This window comes from Pseudonaja textilis, chromosome Z (assembly GCF_049901715.1).
Source record: "Pseudonaja textilis isolate UNSWEBS1 chromosome Z, rPseTex1.2, whole genome shotgun sequence".
Classification (NCBI taxonomy): Eukaryota; Metazoa; Chordata; class Lepidosauria; order Squamata; family Elapidae; genus Pseudonaja; species Pseudonaja textilis.
The window spans coordinates 7,968,526-7,990,974 of record NC_142008.1 but is presented as its reverse complement, the minus strand read 5'-3'; the positions used below and the strand labels follow the sequence as shown (position 1 = coordinate 7,990,974).

The following is a 22,449-nucleotide window of genomic DNA, read 5'->3' as shown; positions in this document are numbered from 1 at the left end:
GTTCTAGAGAACCAGTAGCAGAAATTTTGAGTAGTTTGGAGAATTGGCAAATCCGACCTCTGACTGGCCCCGCCCCCATCTATTCTCTGCCTCCCATCGAGTCACAGCTGATCGGCTGGGTCTTCTTTGGTTCCCTGCACAGAAGAACAGAGCTGGAAAGCAGGTTAGTGGGGTGGGGAGGGAATGGGGATTTTGCAGTATATGCTTCCCCTGCCATGCCCATAAAGCCACGTCATGCCACGCCCCACAGAACCAGTAGTAAAAATATTTGAATGCCACCACTGTTGGAATAGCCAAATATTGGATTAAATAAACTACTTTCTTGCTATTGGATGGCACATCATTATTGTCTCACTATGCATAAGGAATGGTTTGAGTTGAGTTGCCCCATTTAATCATTGGTTTTCAGGAATCCATTAATTCAGGCAAATCTTAAAGAATTGGCACCTTCGGTTCAGACTTGAGAAGGCCTGGAAAAAGCTATTTCGGTTAATAGTTGAGAACTACTGTGCTCATATGAGGTACACAACACTTCATTCTGGAACAATGTCCAGGTGTACTAAAAATGTTCAGATGGGAGTGAACAGATGGGAGACACACTGGAAGCAAATTTCCTGTCAGGAAAAGCTGTGGAGAACATCACAAATAATTTCCTTTCCTTTCCTTTCCAAAAAAAAGAAAACCTTAACTGTGCTAAACTGCTATAATAAACTAAGAAAATGAGTATGCAAAAAATACCATAATATAAAAATTAAATTACTGTGCAATATTCATGGAAAAAATAAACCCTTTTTAGTCACTTGAACAGTTTGATGTTAAGGACATATTTAGCCTTTGCTGCCATCTTGTGGCCAAAATTAAATTTTAAAAAAATGAATTTACTGATTCCTTGGCTTTCGACACTGGTATTTTATTCTGAAATATAGTGTTCTATTTCTTAACATGTAATATCTGTTTTTATTACACCAACCCACCCACCCCATTTTCTATACAAATAATCTATTAAAATATCATTGAATTTTGGTATTGTGATACTTTTCCCTTTGATTTCATTTGGCAAAATCTTTGTGTGTGTCAGTAGTTAAGTAGAAATTATTGTTATTGTGTGCCAAATATAAAAAGTGACATTTATTGACTTAGTTCAGTAAGGCTAAATATTCAAGACTGTTATCTGCTTGGGGTAAAACTTGTATTGTTCCACTTCATATCTAGATATTTGTTTTCCCCGAATTTCATTGTGCAAAGACTTAACTCTGTGAAGTTCTTGGAAAGGCAGAAGGTAAGAGAAGAAGAGGGTGACTAACAGTAAGGCAGATAGACTCAGTTACAATGATGATGTGCACACCGTTGGAAGAACTGAAGAAGTAAGTTGGGGACAGATCCTCCTGGAGAAGATCTACATCAGCGGTCTTCAAACTTGACAGTTTTAAGACTTATGAACTTCAACTCCCAGAATTCCTCCTCCAGTCATGTTATTCCAGGAATTGAAGTCCACATGTCTTAAACTTGCCAAGTTTGAAGATCCTTCATCTACGAGGTCACTTAATCTCTCCACAAAAATAGGATTTTAAAAAATCCTCCAGTCAGAGCAAATTCCCTGCCTTTGAACGCTGAGATGCTGTATCTTTGTCAAGTTCAAATTTCTTTTTACAAATTTCTACCAAGAAATTGAAAGTGAGACAAAAGATACCTGCATTTTCTCAATCCTCCTGGCAATTTCTTTTTGCCTTCATCAGAAAGTAGAGATTTTTCCCTCCCATTGTCAAGAATATATCTATATCGGCAAGTTTGAGGACAGGGCAGGGCACGGCAGAGCAGAAAGAGGCATAACTTTTCTGCTACCAGATTCTCTTCTAAGTTGGATTTTCCTGGCTTTGGAGAAATTTGGCTTAAGTGCTAGGGAAGGGTTTTCTGTGACCAAATGATCCCCCCCTCCTTAAACCGGCTTCCTGTGACAATACTGCAGCAATTTTAAAGAGTTTACAAAGTTACTGCTGTGATTTTGTTGTTGTTTTTGCTGTTTCTAATTTTAAAATTTGCAATTTGAACCTTCCAGATATGTTACCTGAATAGAACTAGAATAGAATAGAATAGAATAGAATTGAATTGAATTGAATTGAATTGAATTGAATTCTTTATTGGCCAAGTGTGATTGGACACACAAGGAATTTGTCTTTGGTGCAAATGCTCTCAGTGTACATAAAGAAAAGATACCGTACATTTGTTAAGAATCAAGAATCACAATGTACAACACTTAATGATAGTCATAGGGTACAAAAAGCAATCAAGTCATACTAGGAAACAGTCAGTATAAATCATAAGGATACAAGCGACAAAGTTATAGTCATACAGTCACAAGTGGGAGGGGATGGGTGGTAAGGAGTGATGAGAAGATTCATAGTAATAGTAGTGCAGACTTAGTAAATAGTTGGACAGTGTTGAGGGAATTATTTGTTTAGCAGAGTGAGGGCATTTGGGAAAAAACTGTCCTTGTGTCTAGTTTTTCTGGTGTGCAATGCTCTATAGTGTCGTTTTGAGGGAAGGAGTTGAAACAATTTGTGTCCGGGATGTGAGGGGTCTGTAAATATTTTCACAGCCCTCTTTTTGACTCATGCAGTATACAGTATACTGTCAATGAACATATCATATTACCTGTCAGCTTGTAACCCTGCATAGCTGTTTATCCAGTAATATTGTACCACTAACTAGAGCATTTGCTAGACCAATTCTCAAATATAGCTCATCTGTCTGGAACCCACATTGCATATTGGACATTAACACAATTGAGAGCGTCCAAATATATTAATACAAGAGAAATCCTCCACTCACAACAGAATACCTTATGCCACCAGACTTGAAATGTTAGGCTTAGATAACTTAGAACTATGCCGACTTTGGTCCGACCTAAGTACACAAAATTATCCATTGCAATGTCCTACCCGTCAATGACTACTTCAACTTCGACCACAACAACACAGGAGCATAGAACAGATACAAACTCAAAGTAAACCGCACCAAACCCGATTGCAGGAAATATGACTTCAGCAACAGAGTGGTCAGTTCCTGGAATGCTCTACCTGACTCTGTGGTTTCTTCCCCAAACCCCAAAAACTTTAACCTCAGACTGTCTACTGTTGACCCTACCCAATTCCTAAGAGGTCTGTAAGGGGGTGCCTACCGTCCCTGTCCTAATGCTCCCTTTTATTCTTATCCATTTCATGTATTAATAATCATGTTTATACTTATATCTGTTATCTAATACATGCCTGACAAATCAAATAAATAAACAAATAATTCTGTAATTATGTTCATTGGGGTGTCCCCTTTCAAGACGTCTTGAAAAAAACCCTTTTTACAGGTACAAATTGCTTATTTTTAACTAATTTCTTTTTAAAAAATATATATTGTGCTCTGCTGGGTTTCTGCTGTTCATAGAATTGGGGTGCAAGGGAATCCACCTATCAACTCTTTACTCTCCTTTCTGTATCCTCATTGTGAATGACCTTTACTTACTCTTTTTTTTTAAAATACCTGTCGATTATATTCAAGATAGTTTGTTGGGGATATGTGTGTGTGTGTGTGTGTGTGTGTGTGTGTGTGTGTGTGTGATATTCTTTATCAATTGCCATTCACTTGGAGCTTTAAGTTTGGTAATTTTAAGATGTGTGGATTTCAAATCCCAGAGTTCCTGAGCCAATATTCAGTTCTGGGAGTTGAAGTCTTCAGGTTGGCAAATTGGAAAAAACTCTCAGGGGGAGAATGTTTTTTAACCAACAATCTCAGAACTATCTTGGCACTATGTACAAATTTTTGCAGGATCTTCTTGTTTTAATTTTATTGTTAGTGAACCTTTGCCTAGTTTAAAGGTTTGTTTTAACTTAGAACCATTCCAACTTGTGATCCACTACAAGGTGTATCTAGTGGTGCTTGTTGAGATGTCAATAGTATACAGGGTTTGACTCTTGCAATATTTCAGCTTTTGTATTTCATCTCTCATGATGTTTTGGCATCCTGCCTTCCAAGTTTCACAAGATGTCAAAACAGGAACTCCATGACCTCATGAGATGTTGTGATCAGATCATTTATTGGTGCACACAGGAAAAGATATAGATACTATGTCAAAATGGTGGCATAGCATTGTTGTGGTCCGTCGGCAGCCTGCGGAAATGACAGCAGAATCAGACAGTGGGGAGGAACATGGGCCAGTCCGGGAGTCTGGGGAGGACACGGACGAGGGCCCTGCATCTGATACAGAAATGGAGCCAGGGCCATCTGAGAGTTATGTGCTGACTCCGGAGCCTCTAGAATTTGACAGCAGCAAGGCAGAGGAACAAGGGGAGCCTGTTCCAAATGTGTGTGTGCGCAGAGCTGCCAGAAGGCAAGAACAGTTAAGACAAAAGGGGCGACTCGAGAGTAAGGCTTGGAGGTGATTGGCCCTCCCATAAGACATAAAGGAAGAGCAAAGGGACATGAACCTTTGCAGGAAGCAACTTTGTTCACTCTGTTTGGATTAAACCTGAAGCTTGGTGTTGAATTTGTGTTCCATTTGTGTTCCCCATATAATTAATTGGACATTTAGTCGTTGGCAGCATTTCAGGGAAGATTATCAGATTTTTCCTGAAGGACTTTGTCAGACTTCCATGGGATTATTTACAAACTATTCAGACTCATTACGGGCAGTGAATGACTAAAACTCACAGCCATTGAAATAAAGATAAAAAGAGTTTTGGGACTCCCTTTAGAGTTTCTGTAAGCCTTGGTCAGAACAAGCATGTAGAAGAATGGGTTCATGTGTATCCACTAAAAGAACATTGAAAGATGGGTGGACTTCAACTCGCAGAAATCCCCAACCAGCATATTGGCTAGGGAATTCTGGTTCATATCGCTTACTTCAATAAAGTACAGTTCTAGTCTTCCTATGGGGTTTACCTCAAAGAATTGACAATTATGGTAATTTAAACTGAGGTTTCCCTGTGTACTTTTGTGGCTTGTTATCACCTTCCCAAGGTTATATATTTAAAATGGGTGGCCTGACAAATGTCGTACCTAAATACACAAGGAACCCTTATTTCAAAAAGAAAGCTGTAGTGATCCATTTTGAACACTAGGAGGAGCCATGTCTATGTTCAGGTTATATTGGCAAAAATAAATAAAAATGAAGAAAAAGGATTCCTGTTTGCTTTACATTAAGTGTGCCAAACTCGATTTCATTGAGGGCCGCATCAGGGTTGTGTTTGCCCTTGGGGGGCCGGGGTGGGTGTGGTCAGGGTGGGCGTGGCCAGTTCAACATCACTTGTGTTGGGGGAACTCCCAGGGGGCCCAAGCACTCTGCCAGTGAAAATGGACTCCGGAGCTCTGTTTTCGGCTGTGAGGGCCACTTGCAACCTTGCAGAGGCCAGAGAAAATGGAACTCGGAAGGCTGCATGTGGTCCTCCCAAACTCTGTTTTCAATGGCAGAGGCTCTGTGGGTACCCGTCCTTCACTCTTTCCAGAGAGGCGCCACAGGCCAAAGCTAAGCACCCCACGGGCTGGATCTGGCCCTCGGGCCTTGAGTTTGACACCCCTGCTTTATATCCTTAAATGCTTGGCTGGGCATCCAAGATGGCATGAAGGTGAAAAAAGAAAGCTGTATCACCATGAAAGACCTTATTGTTTCAACCTTTAAATCACTCTTGATGGCTGTAGCCATAAAAATAATCTATCAGCATAAACACATTGATGAATTTCTCTCCCTGGGGACGTCATCGGTGCCAAAACATCTAAAAAGTCAGTGATGGGGAAAACAGAGGATGGGGAAGAGACTTTTCACACACAATGTGTAACGGTATAGGGGAATGACATTACGAGACAGAAGGAAGAGGCCACAGATAAAGGGAAAGTGATGGGCTGCAAATTTTTTTAACAACTGGTTCTCTGGCTGGGTAGGTGTGGCCAGTTGGTCATGTGACTGGGTGGGTGATGTCACTCACCACACTCAGCTCTGCCTTCCAGCCACTCACCTCAAAGGAAGAAGTAGGATTCAGAAAGTTGGGGCAAATCTGTTTTTCAGGCTGTTTTTGGACCATTTTTCGGGCCATTTTCAGGCCATTTTTCGCCTCAGAAACACTCAAAAACAGCCTGAAAATGCCCTAAAAACAGGCTGAAAAATCTCCATTCCCTCCCCACCCCACTAACCTGCTTTCCAGCTCTGTTCTCCTGTGCAGGGCAACCAAAGAAGACCCAGCCAATCAGCTGGGACTCAATGGGAGGCAGAGAATAGATGAGGGCGGGGCCAGTCAGAGGTTCTCCAGAACTGGTCAGAACCTGCTGAATATTACCTCTGCTGTGCTTCCTCATATCCTTCATCTCTATCTCCATTTTGTGGAGGTAGTTTTGTGCCCCTGAGGCCTACAAGGGAGATATGAGTGAGTTCCAGAATGGTTGGGTCCCTTTCTTATAGATGTACGGCTGGAAATGAGAGAATGTGTGTGTAGGTAATCCTCAAGTTACAACTGCAGTTGAGCTCAACGTTCCCATTGCTAAATAAGGCAGCTGTTAAGTGAGTTTTGCTCCATTTTATGACCTTTCTTGCCAGAGTTGTTAATTAAATCACTGCAGTTGTTAAATTATAACACAGTCGTTAAGTGAATCTGGCATTCCCATTGACTTTACTTGTCAGAAGGTGGCAAAAGGGAATCACATGACCCCGGGACACTGCGACCGTCATAAATATGAATCAGTTGCCAAGTGTCTCAATTTTGATCACAAGACTATGGGGATACTGCAATGGTTATAAGTGTAAAAAGTGGTCATAAGTCACTTTTTTTTAGTACTGTTGTAACTTTCATTGGTGACTAACTGAATAGTTTGTAAGTCGAGGACTGTCTATTCCCTAAATCACCATACAGTCTGCGTATTTGACAGGTTAATGGACAACAGCACAGATTTAAAGGTAGGCAGTTTTGGGCTGAATGTTAGGAAGAACCTGTGAGTAATAAGCATGGATCTATAAAGATGGGGATTTCCCATCCTCTCTTTTTAAAAAAAAAACTTTATTGAACATATTTTCACAATTAAAATCACATTACCACTTATTACAGCATGTTCTTAACAGTGTTCACTCACATTGACTTATGTTCAAGTGGAGATTTTACAGGATGTGTAAGAGAATCTTATGTTGCGTTCCTCCACAGAACAAGATTCAAAGATGTGCTTTTAGTTTTTTCACCTAAAAGGCAATACAGTCTAGTATAAATATACAGATAACTGATAATCAGCGTTGGAAGGGACCTTATGGGTCATCTAGTCCAACCCCCTGCCCAAGCAGGAGACCCTACACCATTTCTGGCAGATGGGAGTCCAATCTCTTCTTGAAAGTCTCAAGTGATGGCGCTCCCCTTATTTCCAGGTTGAATCTCTCCTTGTTCAGTTTCCATCCGTTATTCCTTGTCTGTCCTTCAGATGCTTCAGAAAATAGCTTGACCCCTTCCTCCTCTCTGTGGCAGCCCCTCAAATATTGGAAGACTGCTATCCTGTCTCCCCTGGTCCTTCTCTTCACTAGACTAGCCAAGCCCAGTTCCTGTAACCGTTCTTCGTATGCCTTAATCTCCAGTCTCCTCTAGTATAGTCTCCAGAAACCCATCCTGAATAACGATTGGGTAGCCCATATCAGAAGAAAGGGCCAACAACTCCATGTTAATGTCAAATCCATTTTAATGTCCAAAACATGGACAATTAATTATTGCCCTGTTTATCCAGTCTGCACAACTGAAAGCAACCCCTTAATTTCCAAGAGGGTTTTCTTTTCTCTAAATTAGTATTTTTCTAACAGGACATAAAAATGCAGTCAAAAAATAACTGTCAGGTCCTTGATCCACAATTGAAACCTTCCTGGCAAGGCTGATTAAGTCCGACAGTGGGCTCGTGTTGTTCCTGACAAAACAGCAGGAATAAAATTAAATGAATGGTAGCTTTTTGTGGCCAGAATGGTGATATTAATAAGTGTCATGCTGAGCTCCGTGCCCAGGCAGATGCATAATTTATTTGAGATTTATAAATATCAAAACATGCCACAGCTGTTAGGAATTTTCAGAGCAAAACCCACAAATATTGCTTTAATTATTCAGCAGCTCAGCTTAGCAGAAAACATTTGCCTGAGCTGGAATTAAAAATAAGACATGGTTGCAACAGATCTTCCAAACTGATTAATGGACTAAGAGATGTATTAGGATGGAGTATCTAAAGACAGAAGATCTGAAGAACATGGTTGACCCACTCTCCTGGCATTTCTTGAAAAATGGCTAACATCATAAATAGAAATGGAACAACTTAAAATATTTGAAGTATTATCATCGAGGGAGAAAGCCAAACATTTCTAGTGCAGTTAAATCCAATATTCTATATAGGTCCTTGACTTCTGACAGGTTGCTTAGTTAAAGGTGGACCTTCCTGGCTCTGAAGTTCTATGGCGCTTAGCAGTTAACCAATATTTAGTCATTTTTACAGCATCCTGCAGTCACATAACTTCTGTTACTGATGGCTTTGCTGAAACCTGGATTTTACTTCCAGTTTTCAGCAAAACACACCCATTGTGGTTCTCTTAATCATTGATTCACTTAACAACTACAGACGGGACTTAATGCAGATGTGGCATTCAGAAGGTTCTGACCATTTCTGGAGAACCGATAGTGGAAATTTTGAGTAGTTCAGAAAACTGGCAAATACCACCTCTGACTGGTCTCGCCTCCATCTATTCTCTACTTCCCGAGTCCCAGCTGATTGGCTGGGTCTTCTTTGGTTGCCCTGCCCAGGAGAACGGAGCTGGAAATCAGGTTAGTGGGGTGGGGAGGGAAGGGGGATTTTACAGTATCCTTCCCCTGCCACACCCACCAAGCCACACTGACAGAACTGGAAATAAAATTTTTTGAATTCCACCACTGATTTAATGACTGTGGTGATCGCTTTATAACTGCCACATCTGCTTAATGATCACCTCAGAAAAAGTAGTCAAATTTAGTGGGTTATATGGGTGACCCAATTTAAGACATTCGTGACTTATGATGGGCAGGTTCCATTATGGTCATAAGTTGAGGATTACTTGTAACTAGAATTCTTAAATTCCAAATGTCCATAATATTTTTACTTTGTTAGATCTACAGAATTTCAAAATTCTGAGTAAACGTTGTACTAAGTACATGTACTTAGTAAATGTTTTACTTAGTAAATGTTGGAGATCAACCACACTTTCTAAACAAGAATCTGGCATGAAATTATTTGTTTTGAAATCATGGTTTATAAGTGTGAAAAATAGATCCTTTACTATGCTCCATGATGTTCTTTACTTAGGGGTACTATTTTTCCTGCTCATCACAGATAGGTTTTCATCTCCCTAAACAGAGAAAACGAGAAGCACTTCTTCAAATGTATTCAGTTCTCTTTAGTGTGAACCCAGAAGCCGATCAAATTTAAAGAATATTTGCATCTCTGGGGTCCTTGGTGCTGTCTGAATTTGGATGTTTTATTTCTTTTCTAGGTAACGTGATGATATTACTTTATTTAGATAAAGAAAATTCTGCAAGAAAACAACCAAACTCAGAAAGCACCATGGGCTTCCTACCAGATTTTCTGTCACGTTGGCTCATTTTTCCTCCCAATTAACCATGCATTGCACAATTCTTGTTAACCTCTCTTATCCAGCTGCTCCTTAACTTACTATTCCGTGTTCTTTTAAAACTGAGCCAAACTTGGAACAAAAACCACGAAATGAATAGACCAGGTTGGCAATTTAGCATGAAATGCAGCTTGAGATAATTGTTGGCCAGTCTTTGGCTCTGCCATAAGGTTGCACATCAGTCTGGAAAAGGATCCTGAATTCTTAGCCTTTAAAGGAGTTTGATATAATCTATGAAGAATTAAAAAAAAAGGAAACACAATAGCAATGCAGCAGAGATGTAGAAAGGTTGTTGTTTATTCGTTGTCATCCCATCAGCCGGGGAGAAGAATGTCTGATTTGTGTCAACATAGATCAAGGGTTGATGGGAGAACTCAGAGATGGGCCAGGACAGATCCTGTTTGAGGGCAGCTGATACGTCTTCATGGCTTTCTGATTGTGGAAACAAAGAGACCCTGGAGGCAGTAAGGCAGTTGGGAGGGGGAATCCAATGTCAGAGTTTGACTTTGGAGGGTGAAATCCAATTAACCTTCTTGAAACTGATGTAATATGTACTGTGAGTGATGCCCTAAAGAGCCGGTAGGGAACATTATGAATGAAGGGAAAAGAGAATAGACCATGTGGCATGGATGAAAATGCAAATGGCATGTACAAATTGGAACAAAGAGAACATACATGGAAGATGGAGAAAGGTAATGAGAAATAAATGCCTGAAAAAGAAGGAAAATATCTAGGTATTTTTAGGAAGAATTTCTTAGGCTTGTCTCAGGTAGAATCTGAAAGACCACGCTAAGCTCCACAGTGGAAAATGGATTGAGTGAAATAAATTCTTGAATAATGACAAGTGGGATGAAGGACATCTATTCCTTTGCTGTTATATAGTGCCTAATTTGGGATGACTCTCAGCTGCTGTTGCCTTCTTGGTTTGGTTAATGGGAATTGTAATTTCTCATAACTCATAGATGTCACGCTCAGGGAGACAAACTAAGAGTGCAGGGTGGTCCGAGTATTTCAAGCCAGCTATTAATCTTCATATAAATAACATTTCTGGACTACTGAAACAACTGATTTTACTTTTCTTTCTTCTGATTGAACCTGATCCCTCTAATCTCTATTTATCTTCTTATGCTTTCACTGAGGTTCCTTCTCAGACAACGCATACAAAACTGTACAGTCCTTGGTGCTCTCTAAACTTGATTGTTTCTTGCAGACATTTCATTACTCAACTAGGTAACATCCATCAGTGCTTGGTTGGGTAGTAGTTGGGTAATGAAATGTCTACAAGAAAACAGCCAAGTTCAGAGAGCAACGAGGGCCCCACAGTTCAATCCCGGGTACAAATATTCTCGTTTATTCTCTGCTTGAGAAAATGTGCCTTCGGTTTGTTTGTTTAAATCAGAGAATGATGATGTAATTGACTGGAAAGGGCTTTGCATTTTGCCAATTCTGTACTTAAGCAAAAGCAAAACTGAAAAAGATCAAATATGGAATCTAATCCATGAAGAGCTGTCCTCCAATGTCTTATTCTTTAAAAATAACAGAAGCCCCAAAGTCACTCAGGGATATGCACAGGGTAGGTCAAAATCTGTAATACGGTGGACAAGAGGTTGTGATTGACCATTCACCGCTTTGAACATGGGGACAGGGCCTGGATCAACTTGACTGCAGATTTTGGCCCACATCCTATGGACCTATCAGAGCCAGCATTTTCACAGGAGATTAAATTGTGAATATCAAATGTTCTTACAATCTTCCCCAAGGTGGAGTGGTATCTATAATCTTCTCTCTCTCATCTTGCTCTCTCATTCATTATCAGTCATCTATGTATCTCTCTCTTGTCTCATTTGTCTGCCTATCATCTATCTAATCCTCTCATCCATCTATCATCTATATCTATCTCTATCTATCTATCTATCATCTATCTATCTCTATTCCTCTCATCTGTCTGTCTATCATCTATCTAATCCTCTCATCCATCTATCATCTATCTATCAATCTATCTGTCTGTCTGTCTATCTATCTATCTCATCTTTTTATCTATCATCGATCTAATCTATGTAATTCTCTCATCTATATCTATCTATCTATCTATCTATCTATCTATCTATCTATCTATCTATCTATCTATCTATCTATCTTCTAGCATCCTTTCTCTCTCATCTAAGTCTCTCTCATCTCTCATCTATCTATCTATCTATCTATCTATCTATCTATCTATTTATCTACATCTATCTATTCCTCTCATCTATCTATCTGTCTGCCTGTCTGTGTCTATCATCTATCTAATCCTCCTATCTATCTATCTATCTATCTATCTATCTATCTATCTATCTATCTATCTATCTATCTATCTACCTACCTACCTACCTACCTACCTATTATCTTATCTATCTCTATCATCTATCTCTCATCTCTCATCTCTCACGTATCATATATATCTCTCTCTCTTTCTCTAATCTATCTCTATCTGTAATCTATTTTAAAGAATAACGTTTTAAAAATGTGTATTGGTTCATTTACCCATGCAAATCCATGTGTATCTCAGTCTTTCCCAAGCTTTGCTTTGGAATGGCCAGTACATTTACTTTGGGAACATGGACCTAGTTAACAGAATTGGGAGGTCAGTTGAAAAAAAACACCTGCCTTTTTGAAAGAGACATCTCCCCCTCAGAGGTCATGTGGAGATGGCATGACTCCTTCCAGGCAATGATTGAAGGCCCACCCCTTGATTATGTTAATCAAATACAGCCCTCTCCCCCACTGATTCAAACCATTTTCATTCAGAGAAAGGAAGGAAGAAGAAAAAGGTTGTTGGGCTGAGCAACTTTCCTTAACGGAGAATCTCCTGAAGATCACAATGAACTTCAGAGACCATGCCTTCGATTACACCTACTTTTACAGTCACCTAATAGTTAAGAAAGAATAACCACAACAACTCAGAAGGTAAAATAATGCTTTATTTCATGGATCAACAAACATTATTGTGCCACACCAGGCTTCTTCTTTACAAAATTTTATAAACAGAGCAAGGGGTTACCTCCTCTGGAGCAGGATCAGCTCAGGCATCCTGGCCTATAAGATTATTGAAACCTGGACCCGTACCATTCACATGGTCTATTTGGCATTTGGCTGGAGGAGTGGATTATCCTGCGGTAGCTTTCTATAGGACTCTTGATGCAGAGTAAACTATGAAAATGGGGGGAAATTCACTGAGTTTCCTGATTTCCCCCCTTGCCTTGTGGTTTGGTTTACTGGTATATCTTCCACCAGGATCTAATTGCTACCAACAGCTAACAATCTCAACCTAAAATAAACCAGAGGCAGAAAAAAAATCCGGGTGAAGTAACATCACCGATTCTCCTGCTGTTTCGGATGTGTGTTTTCTCAACAATATATGTAAAAATGCAGAAAACCTGCACTGACATTCAAGCTGTCAAAAACAGTAGAAAAGGTTTAATTTAGTCTGAATGAACACCTCTAAGGGGCCTTAATAAGCAAACAAGAGTTTTTACATGCACGTAGAACACAAAACGTTAAGAGTAAGAATAGTCCGAGATGCCGGAGCAGAAAGGAACTTGACAAATCTTTGACTTTACATTCCTTTTATACACAACAAAATGAAGTATACAATATTCATATTAGTTGTACGTTGGGTTGGAATAATTTACAGTGGGGAACAGTAGCAGAGCAAAAGAAAAGAGAAGGAGGAGGAAAAGGGGAATTAAAGGAATGAAAACATGGATTGGGGTAGTTTTGAACTGTTTTAATCTTGTCTTCTCTGAACTCTAAGAAAGAAATGACTGTGTTCAAATTTCCAGGGGGGGGGGAGTCAAAGGGGGAAAAAAAAGGCAAACTTGCAATGCCTCAACCCAGATTTTTATCATTACATTAACACAACATACAGATAAGGCAGTCTGTTAGGACTAATTAAAAGCTGGGTAATATTATGAAGGTAACGGTATAAATGACAGAAGCTGTAGCTATTGATAAAAGCAAGAGGAGTAATTCAAGAGAAGCAATTTCCATTTCCAGGAAAGATGTTCACTTGCTGATACAAGACACTCCAAGCACAATTAAGACATGATCTTTTGAGAGTAACTTCTCACATATTCCCAATCCTGCCAACCCGCAACAATAGGAACTAGCAATTTGGGGATATTGTAGGATGACAACCGTCATGCAGCTAACCTTGTCCCTCTAATGAAGGACTTTTTTTTAAAAGCATAAGACAAAATATTGGTTAATATTGGACAATACAAATCCATAAAGCTAAATTGCTGTTGGGAGCATTAAAGAAACAGACGGGAAGAGTTCCAGAATATCTAAAAAAAATTCGTAAACTGGAACTCCTGTGGCTCTCTAGGCTTCAGAGGGGCTTTCTTAAAGCCAGAGCACACTGCAGCAACAAAGTTTTAGTAGGAGCAAGGCTGAAGTGAAAGGGAGCGACAGCTAAAAAAAACTATAGAGAGAGAAATGCCTGTACAGTGTGAGGTTAGTCAAGCTACAGCAGTGTTTTATACAAAGAAAACGCCTGTATAACTGAGCAGTTCCGCAGCAACGCCTAATTTCTTAGAAATGCAGAAGACGACAGGTAAACAACACACAATTCGGTACCCTCGAAAAATAATTGTGCTATAATCTTTATTCCGTGGATGGTTCATTTTATAGGAAACAATGAGATGCTAAATAAGGGACCCCTAACACAGACAGAGGGTGGGCTTTATGCTCATTTCTGGGACTTGCATTTGGTCAATGCAAAGGGTTGCTTTGTGGGCATCTGGGCGAATTTGCCTTCAGAGTTCGGTTTCCCAGTCGAGCCTCTTCAACCAGAAATGGCACGGCGGCCATTTTGTTCATAGGGATCGGTTCTCAACAGCAGCATCTGCTGAGTTCCTCATGCTTAAATATTTTTTCTGTTTGGAAAAGGCAGGAGCTCCGATACCAGCACCAGGACTGTTAATCCATTTTTGCTTTTCTTAAATACATGCTCACACAACGCTCCTTTCATCAGGGGAGGGAAATCGGGAGGATTTAGTTGCATATCTTTTTTTTTGAGAAGCCGCCTTGTGCTTCTTAGCACAAGCCCAGAAAGTTAATCTTCATCCTCGTCTTCTTTCGTGGAAACCACTGGCATTTTGTCCGGCACTTTGAAACATTCCACAAAGAAATTGACAATGGACTTATACAAGTGCTGCTCCAGGGTTGGGCTGTTGAAGTAGTGACCTTCGTCGGGGTAGATCTGCCAAGGAAAAAGTTATGGTTGAGATGGGTCTCACATCTTTGAGGGTGGAAGGATTTCTTCAAAGCCAGAGTGTATCCCCCAAGAAACAAAATGGCTGCCACAACTGCGTGAGTGAGCCGCCTCTTGTTTACATGCCACATGGATAATTAAAAGGGGTGGGAGTCAGAAGTGGGATCCTACCTGCTCCATTTCCGGTTTGGTGATCGTTCGTGCGTGCACCTAACGCACATGCACCTAACACGGACCTAACGTGCATGCGCACAGCTTTCCACACATCAGCTGAGGCCTGCAGCGCCAATCAGCTGAGAGGATAAAGAAGAGAAAAGCGCAGAGGGTGGTGGTGGGAGAGCCGATCCTGCACTTTCCTCTTTTTTCCTCCTCTCAGCTGTTCATTGGAGGCTTTTTTTACTACCGGCTTGGCTGAACCGGTAGCCATGGTGGGAATTCAATAACATAGCAGAGGCCCACAACTTGGATTTTGGGGGGTTTTCATCTGTCCCTGATCAAAGTTGAAGATCATCAATTATTCACAACTATGACTTGGGATGGGATATGTAGAGCAAGGCAGGTTTATATACAAGTAGTTTTCAACTTACTACCTTTCATTTAGTGACAGTTTGAGGTTACAGTGGTGAAAAATTATGACTGTTTTTCACACGACTCTTGCAGCATCTTTGTGGTCAAGCCATCAACATTCAGAGAATTGGGGCCTGGCTCATATTTATGACGATTGGAGTAGCCCAAGATAGTAGTTTTTTTAAAATCATCTTGCTTTTGCTTCCTTTTTCTATTTTTTTTTTCTTTTGCATGAAAATATTTTATATACTTTGTATTCTGAAATATGTTTAAAATGGGCAATTTGTAACACATTTCTTATTAATAAATTGTGTTTCGAATGTGTTATTTAAATAAATAATCCTTCCCCCTGCCCTCCCAAAAAACCAAAATTTAACATGCTAAATTCTTTATGTTGTTTTCTTCTAATCTAATAAAAGCATATGATGAAATTTGCAGTACTTAGTACTATAGTTTGGACAAATTCTCTAAAATAATTAGAGAAAACCATGATCCATGGGAAAAGAGGTGAAAAGCGCCAAGACGGCAAAGTACCAAACTTCATTTTGACATATTCAACTGCATGGAGGCTATATTAAAGCAAAATATATATTTTTAAATTTAATTTCTATTGTCCCTTTATTACTAGGCCAGCTGGTCTAGTAGTTAGTATTACTACTAACCCTAGACCAAACTGGCTTTAAAATCCTGTGAACTATAAACAACATACATGCATAGATACATGCATATATAAACACATGCACACAGAGGAAGAGAGCGAGAGAGAGGGAGAGAGAGAGAGGGAGGGAGAGAGAGAAAGAGAGGGGAAAAAACATTTGTTTTTAAAAAAATGATTACATGACAGCACGGTACCTGCAAACTGTAATTAGCTTTTGTCCTAATTAGATGAGTAATGAACTCCGCAGTGTGCTGGAAGTGAATTTTCTCTGTAAAATAGATTAAGGTAATTAAGTTCCAGGAAGTAAATAACTGAACTACCAAATAACCCAACCCCAAACGAAAATATTTATTGTGACTAAAATAAAGCTTTTATTTATCTTTATTTGAGCAGGGGACTGTCTGTAGGCTTGGTTCATATAAACTTACCATCAGCTGTTGCATGGATGATCAAAAATTTTTGGTCCTTCACTGATGTTACTCGGTGAGAGAGTTTAGTAATCTGAGAAGGGTGAAAGAAATAAATTTCAATATTACAGACACTTTAAAATTCACCACAATCAACATAGCACTTAAGACTGTCTTGCATAAGAATTAGCTTTAAAGAATATTATTGTGCATTTTTCTTTCTGTACTACTGTGCTTTACTGTACTACTCCCTTTTTTCTGATCTGTATACCACCTTTGTGATATTTATAGAAAGCACGATATATTTTATGAAACTATTAAATTGTTATTAAGATAAAATTATGGTATTATACTGTACTATACTGTACTCTGTTCTGGTCTATTTGGTTCTGTTCTACTCTGTTCTGTTCTATTCGGTTCTACTCTGTTCTGTTCTCCTCTATGCTACTTTACTCTATTCTCTTTCTATTCTATTCCCCCTTTTGATGCTTTTAAAGTATCATCTTTTTTATGAAAATATTTATTCTTGTCTTTAAATGAATAAATAAATTATATCAGGAAAAATAAAGATTTTTTTTAAAAAAGAAACATTTGGAAACCCCTTTCTTAATATTATACTTTTAATATTACTATTTTTTGTTGTCATGATTTCAATCCATTGTGATTTTGCACTTTAGGATGTTGTATCTTAAACGAAGTGGAAGGCACAAACAAAGAGAGCTGGTTAATGACTGCAATAAATTAATTTACTATAGTTTTTGTCATTTCTTTCTTGATGTATATTTTAACACCTGAAATAATCAAAAAATGAAATCAAGATCCTGTTTTTTCTGCAGATCAAATATTGATAATTGTAGAATGTAGAATATGATCTGAAGAAAAGCTTACAAAATAAATAAATAAAGAATACATTCTAACTACTGCCATCCCCCTTGTCTACTTGTAAATAGCATTACGCTTAATAAATTAATGTTTATTAAATAACTAAGTAAATAAATCACAGTTAACCTGATTTACCTCATATATCTTATTATTGTCGAACCCTTGCAATCCCAAGTATCTTTCTGAAAAAGCTGAAGCTGAGGGAAGAAAAGAAAAGAATTTAAATTCAAACTACTGATACTAAACTTGGATGGCATTTTCTGTTGTCGGATCTTTGCCTCACAGGTTGAAAATTATGCATATCTGGACAAATTATAAGGCTAAAAATACTCCATAGGCAGGATATTTAAGCAATTTTGGTCAATGGGACAGTTTTCTGGAATTTGGCACATGACTAGGGAAGTCTCAGTCTTGGCATTTTTGGCCTCAAATTTTTTTTCAAGATTTTCCATTTTTTCTTCAGTTATTTTTATTTGTTATATCATCTCAATATCTTGCAGCCATTCCTGGTGGATGGAGCAAGAGGCTTGGACTCCCAGAACTGTGAATAAAGAATTCTGGGTGTTGAAGTACAACACATCCAGAAGGTGACAGACCGAGAGAAACTTTTGAAGAAAAGAATAAGATTAAAGAACAATTAGGAAAGTTCGTTGCACTGGTTTAGCATTAGACCCTTCCTTCCTTCCTTCCTTCCTTCCTTCCTTCCTTCCTTCCTTCCTTCCTTCCTTCCTCCCTCCTTCCCTCCCATCAACTTCCTTCCTTCCTCCCTCCCTTCCTCTGCCCTTTCCTTCCTTCCTTCCTTCCTTCCCCTTGTCCTTCCTTCCTTCCTTCCTTCCTTCCTTTACCTTGTCCTTCCTTCCTTCACCCTACCCTTCCTTCCTTTACCCTGTTCTTCCTTCCTTACTTTACCCTATCCTTCCTTCCATCCTTCCTTCCTTTGCCATGTCCTTCCTTCCTTTACCCTGTTCTTCTTTCCTTTCTTTACCCTATCCTTCCTTCCTTTGCCCTGTCCTTCTTTCCTTCCTTTACCCTGTTCTTCCTTCCTTTTTCCTGTCCTTCCTTCCTTCCTTCCTTCCTTCCTTCCTTCCTTCCTTCCTTCCTTCCTTCCTTCCTTCCTTCCTTCCTTCCTTCCTTTCCTGTAAAGCAAGACATTCTCCACCAAGCCCACCAAAAAGAGGGGCTTCTGGAAAATGTAACCACTACTAATTCAGCATCAAAGCAGGCCGATCACGAAAAAATACATGGAGATTTGAGCCGTATTTGTCTTCCTAGCACAGGATATTATCTTTCTGAAAGGGAACAGGTTTGCTTTGGATGACTTTATCTTGTACTGGGTTCACCCAGTACTGCAAGCTGTTCAAAGCTACCCAGGTTTCTAAGCCGTGCAGGTGAATACTTATGGCTGTCTTCTAAAGCTCCAGCCAATCTCCTTACTGAGCCTCCGCATCACATTCTTTTCTCAGCCAGGAGCCTCCACCTTGACTTTTCGCAGACCTGGCCTGCATATTTTAATATTAAATGTTTGCAACTGTAAGGAGTTCAAACCTGCAGAATACTAAGATTCAATGCCATGCAATGAAAAACCTGCTTTTATTCCTATCGGCCCAACAAGATCACTGTTTACCGTACAATCTGAAGTCTGACAATGGGGAAAGAGCAGCGCCACACGAGAAGGTTGGCTCTTTATTTTCTTCTCCAGAAAAGTGGATGTATGAACTCAAGTAGCCGCCATAATCCTGAGAGGCAAAGAGAAGAGGAAAGCAGATGAAAGGGGGTACGTGCGGAGGGAAAAAAATAATCAAGCAACCCTGAATTTCCATGGAGCTCTGGTTTGCCCCTTTTCAAATACTTAAGAAGTGACAAAGTCTATAGTAAATCTCGTCTGGGAATCTTGGGAGTACCAAAATCTCAAGAAGGCAGTACAAATAGTGCTTGATGTCAGGATTCCGGCAGTTACCCCAATTAAATCATGAGTCTCGAGCCAAACTTCCAAAACTTCAAAAGGATTTATTGGGAGTTAACATATCCAGAACTGCCTGGGTGTAGCCGACTCTGAGACACATCATTCATTGTCACTCTTGACCCTGCTTTTCCCCCACCCCCTGGGTGTATCGTAATTCATATTCTCCAATGGGACACATCCATAGACAAGAGTCATCAATCATGTTCTCCAGTTAGAATTTTGCACGGCAGAAATTTTAGTCACCTGGTTACTATCTTTGAAAACTATTTATGGGAGGCACTTTCGGTTTCCAAGCTGCCACACTCCTCCCCCCCTTTCTTTTCTAAAAGACCATATAAATATTTTAGGAGTTGATATTTGATTGTAATGAAGCCTGGCCATTACGGTCGTATGTCGGGACAGCTGGAATTTGAGTCGGCCGTGCAACTGACCTGATTTTATGAATTCTCCCCCGCCCCAGAAAATTTAAATAAATGAGACAGTCATAAAATGAATGCCACAGCCGTTAAGTGAACTGATTGCTTACTATGGCTTACTTTCTATAAGAATTGGAATTGACTTCTGGTTTTCAGCAAAACGTGGTCATGTGGCTATGGGACGCTGTGAATGGTCACAAATGTGGATACAATGCTGAACGCCTGAACTGCGATGATGTGACCATGGGAGTGGGACCAGGCCTGACCATAGGAGCTAGTCGTAACTCTGTTTTTCCAAGTAGACTGCTAAGCGGTCGGTTATAACTCAAGGACTTCCTTTACAGAGTTCACCTCTGTGTTCCCATTGGCATCTTTTTCATTTTCGGGAGGGTTCTGCTTCTACCCTATTCAAGAAGCACCAGAACTGGGCAGCTGCTCTTCCCCTGAGGCCTGAGCCCCGTAATTTGGGGAGAGTCACCTGCAGGATTAGTGTTGTGATTCACCAGCAGCCTGTGCAGACGGCAGTGGAATCGGACAGTGGGGAAGAATGGGGACCAGTCAGGGAGTCTGGAGACGACTTGGATGAGAGTCCTGCATCTGCTTCAGAGATGGGGCCAGGACCCTCTGGGGGTGGAGCCTCCGGAGTCTGGCAGCAACGAGGCAGAGGACCCAGCAGAGCCTGTTCCCAGTGCTGCTAGAAAGCGAGTGCAGCTGAAACAAGAGGGGCGACTAGGGAGTAAGGCTAGGAGGTGATTGCCCCTCCCATAAGGTATAAAGGACAGGCAAAGATGATGAAACCTTTGCAGGAAGCAAAGTTGTCCGGTTCAGATTCATTCTTGAAGTTCTTTGTACTTTGGTTGGTTTTTTTTCTACTTCATTGGACACTTCTGTTATTGGCAGCACTTCACAGGAAAGAAAGGTGGGTGCTTATCTCGAGAGACTGTTTGAGATTCATTACCAGCTGGAAATGAAAATAGTTCCCAGCGTTGCAATAAAATAAGACTTGTTTTTAAAATAAGTATGTGTGTAATTACAGACTCGGAAGTCTTGGTCAGAACTAGTAGTGCTACAAGGACTTTGCAGTGGAGCAAAGTCTGTATCCTGCCTGCAGCCCATTGGTATCCCTAATGAAGATCTTACAGCCATCTTACGGGGTGGGTCTTCCTTTTATTCTTATTCTTTTGTAAGTCTGGCTTACATGTTCCTATGTGTGTACGTGGGTACTTGTGGGCAACATTTGAGAGCCATAACATTTTTCAGAAGTGGTTTGCCATTCCAGTTGGATTCGTTCCCAAGGTGGGATTAGAATTCATAGCCCCCCCCCACACCTTCATAGTTTCCCTCCAACTTTCTACCCAACAGAGTCACTACAGTCTCAGAATAAATCTTAAAACATAGTCAGTCCAGCAAACTGCAGATCAAAATTCTGGATGACTAGCAGTAGCCGTAAATAGCAGTGTTTCAAGGACACTCACCTTCCCAAACACAGCAACTCGAGTCTTATCAATAAATGCCTTTTCCAGCATTGCCCTGGGGGAAAAAATAAAAAAAGATATGATTATATTCAAGCTAACTCCTGTTAACTGTAGCAAGGCCCAGCTTTGCCTTGATAGGTAGAAGTACAAAATGCAAAAGGGAGAAATTGTACATTTGAACCCCTCGGTTGCTTTTTGATTCAAGTGTACAGATTGCCTTTCTCCAAAATTTACAAATGATTTAACATTTTGAAATAAACCATTGCAAGAACATTGAGTAGACAAGTGACTGAATTGAATTTCAGCGAGTTAAGGTCATTCACCGAACAGCGTCTGTTTGATCCTTTTCTTGAGCGGTGCCCAATCTTCTTTTAATGTCATGCAAGAGTTTAGTCCCTTGAAATCCACTTCCACGCCCATCAAATTTCATCACGATGGCACCATGGGAGCTGACCATAACACTTTCCCAGTTCACTTCAAACTTTTCTGTGACGCTCTGGGTGCCTGGGGTTCCATCCCTGAAAGAGAAACAGAACAAGAGCAACTTAGTTGTTCTGTCGCGGGAAAAGACCTGACTCGAGACCAGTGTGAATTCAGCTCTTTATTTGCTATCGGTAACTTCGACAAAACCGGAGCCGCGGCAGCCTCTTTTATAGCGGTGGCTCGCAGCCAATGACAGCTTCTTAAACTTCCTGCCGTCAGGCGGACCAATTGCAACAGAATTCAAGTAACCAATCAATAGGCGGCAATGGCGGTCCAATCAGAATGTAGTATTACGAGTATGCAAATATCTATATACAACATTAGTGATATTGCTGAGGGTGAGAAAAGGACCAGGAAAAAAAGGGAAAATACACGAGTGCAGTGATGGCGAACCTTTTTGTTGTGGTATGCCAAAAGCGCGCCGCCTGCACCCATCATTCAATGCACCCCTCCCCCCTGCACATGCACGTGCAACACCCGTTCCCTCCCTGCTTACCTGCATTGCGCATGAGCATACCTCCCAGTTGATTTTGGGCCCATTTGAGGCCATTTCCCCCTCCCAGAGGCTCGAGGGCCTCAGGAGACCAAAAGTGGGCCTTCCGGAAATACCGGAAGGGCCCGTTTTCAGCCTCTGGAGGGCCTCTGGAGCCTAGGGGAGGCCATTCTTGCCCTCTTGGGGGCTCAAGGAAAACTTCTGC

General features: G+C 40.4%; 1 protein-coding gene across 4 annotated transcripts in view; it reads right to left on the bottom strand.

The window, feature by feature from the left end:
- Window positions 1-12,585: 12,585 nt before the first annotated feature.
- Window positions 12,586-22,449, bottom strand: part of DPP6 (dipeptidyl peptidase like 6) — a 539,989-nt gene continuing 530,125 nt past the window's right edge. For 3 of the 4 annotated variants that reach the window (XM_087917830.1, XM_087917829.1, XM_026719897.2), the window contains exons 20-26: window positions 21,592-21,786; window positions 21,269-21,323; window positions 19,039-19,150; window positions 17,550-17,611; window positions 16,554-16,626; window positions 16,320-16,393; window positions 14,606-14,888 (exon numbers count right to left, since the gene is read on the bottom strand). In XM_087917830.1, coding sequence (XP_087773956.1) covers window positions 14,742-14,888; window positions 16,320-16,393; window positions 16,554-16,626; window positions 17,550-17,611; window positions 19,039-19,150; window positions 21,269-21,323; window positions 21,592-21,786 — 718 coding nt within the window. In that variant the 3' untranslated portion in view covers window positions 14,606-14,741. Of the gene's footprint in view, window positions 14,889-16,319; window positions 16,394-16,553; window positions 16,627-17,549; window positions 17,612-19,038; window positions 19,151-21,268; window positions 21,324-21,591; window positions 21,787-22,449 lie in introns of all 4 variants that reach the window. The other variant, XM_087917828.1, reaches the window with a different exon arrangement.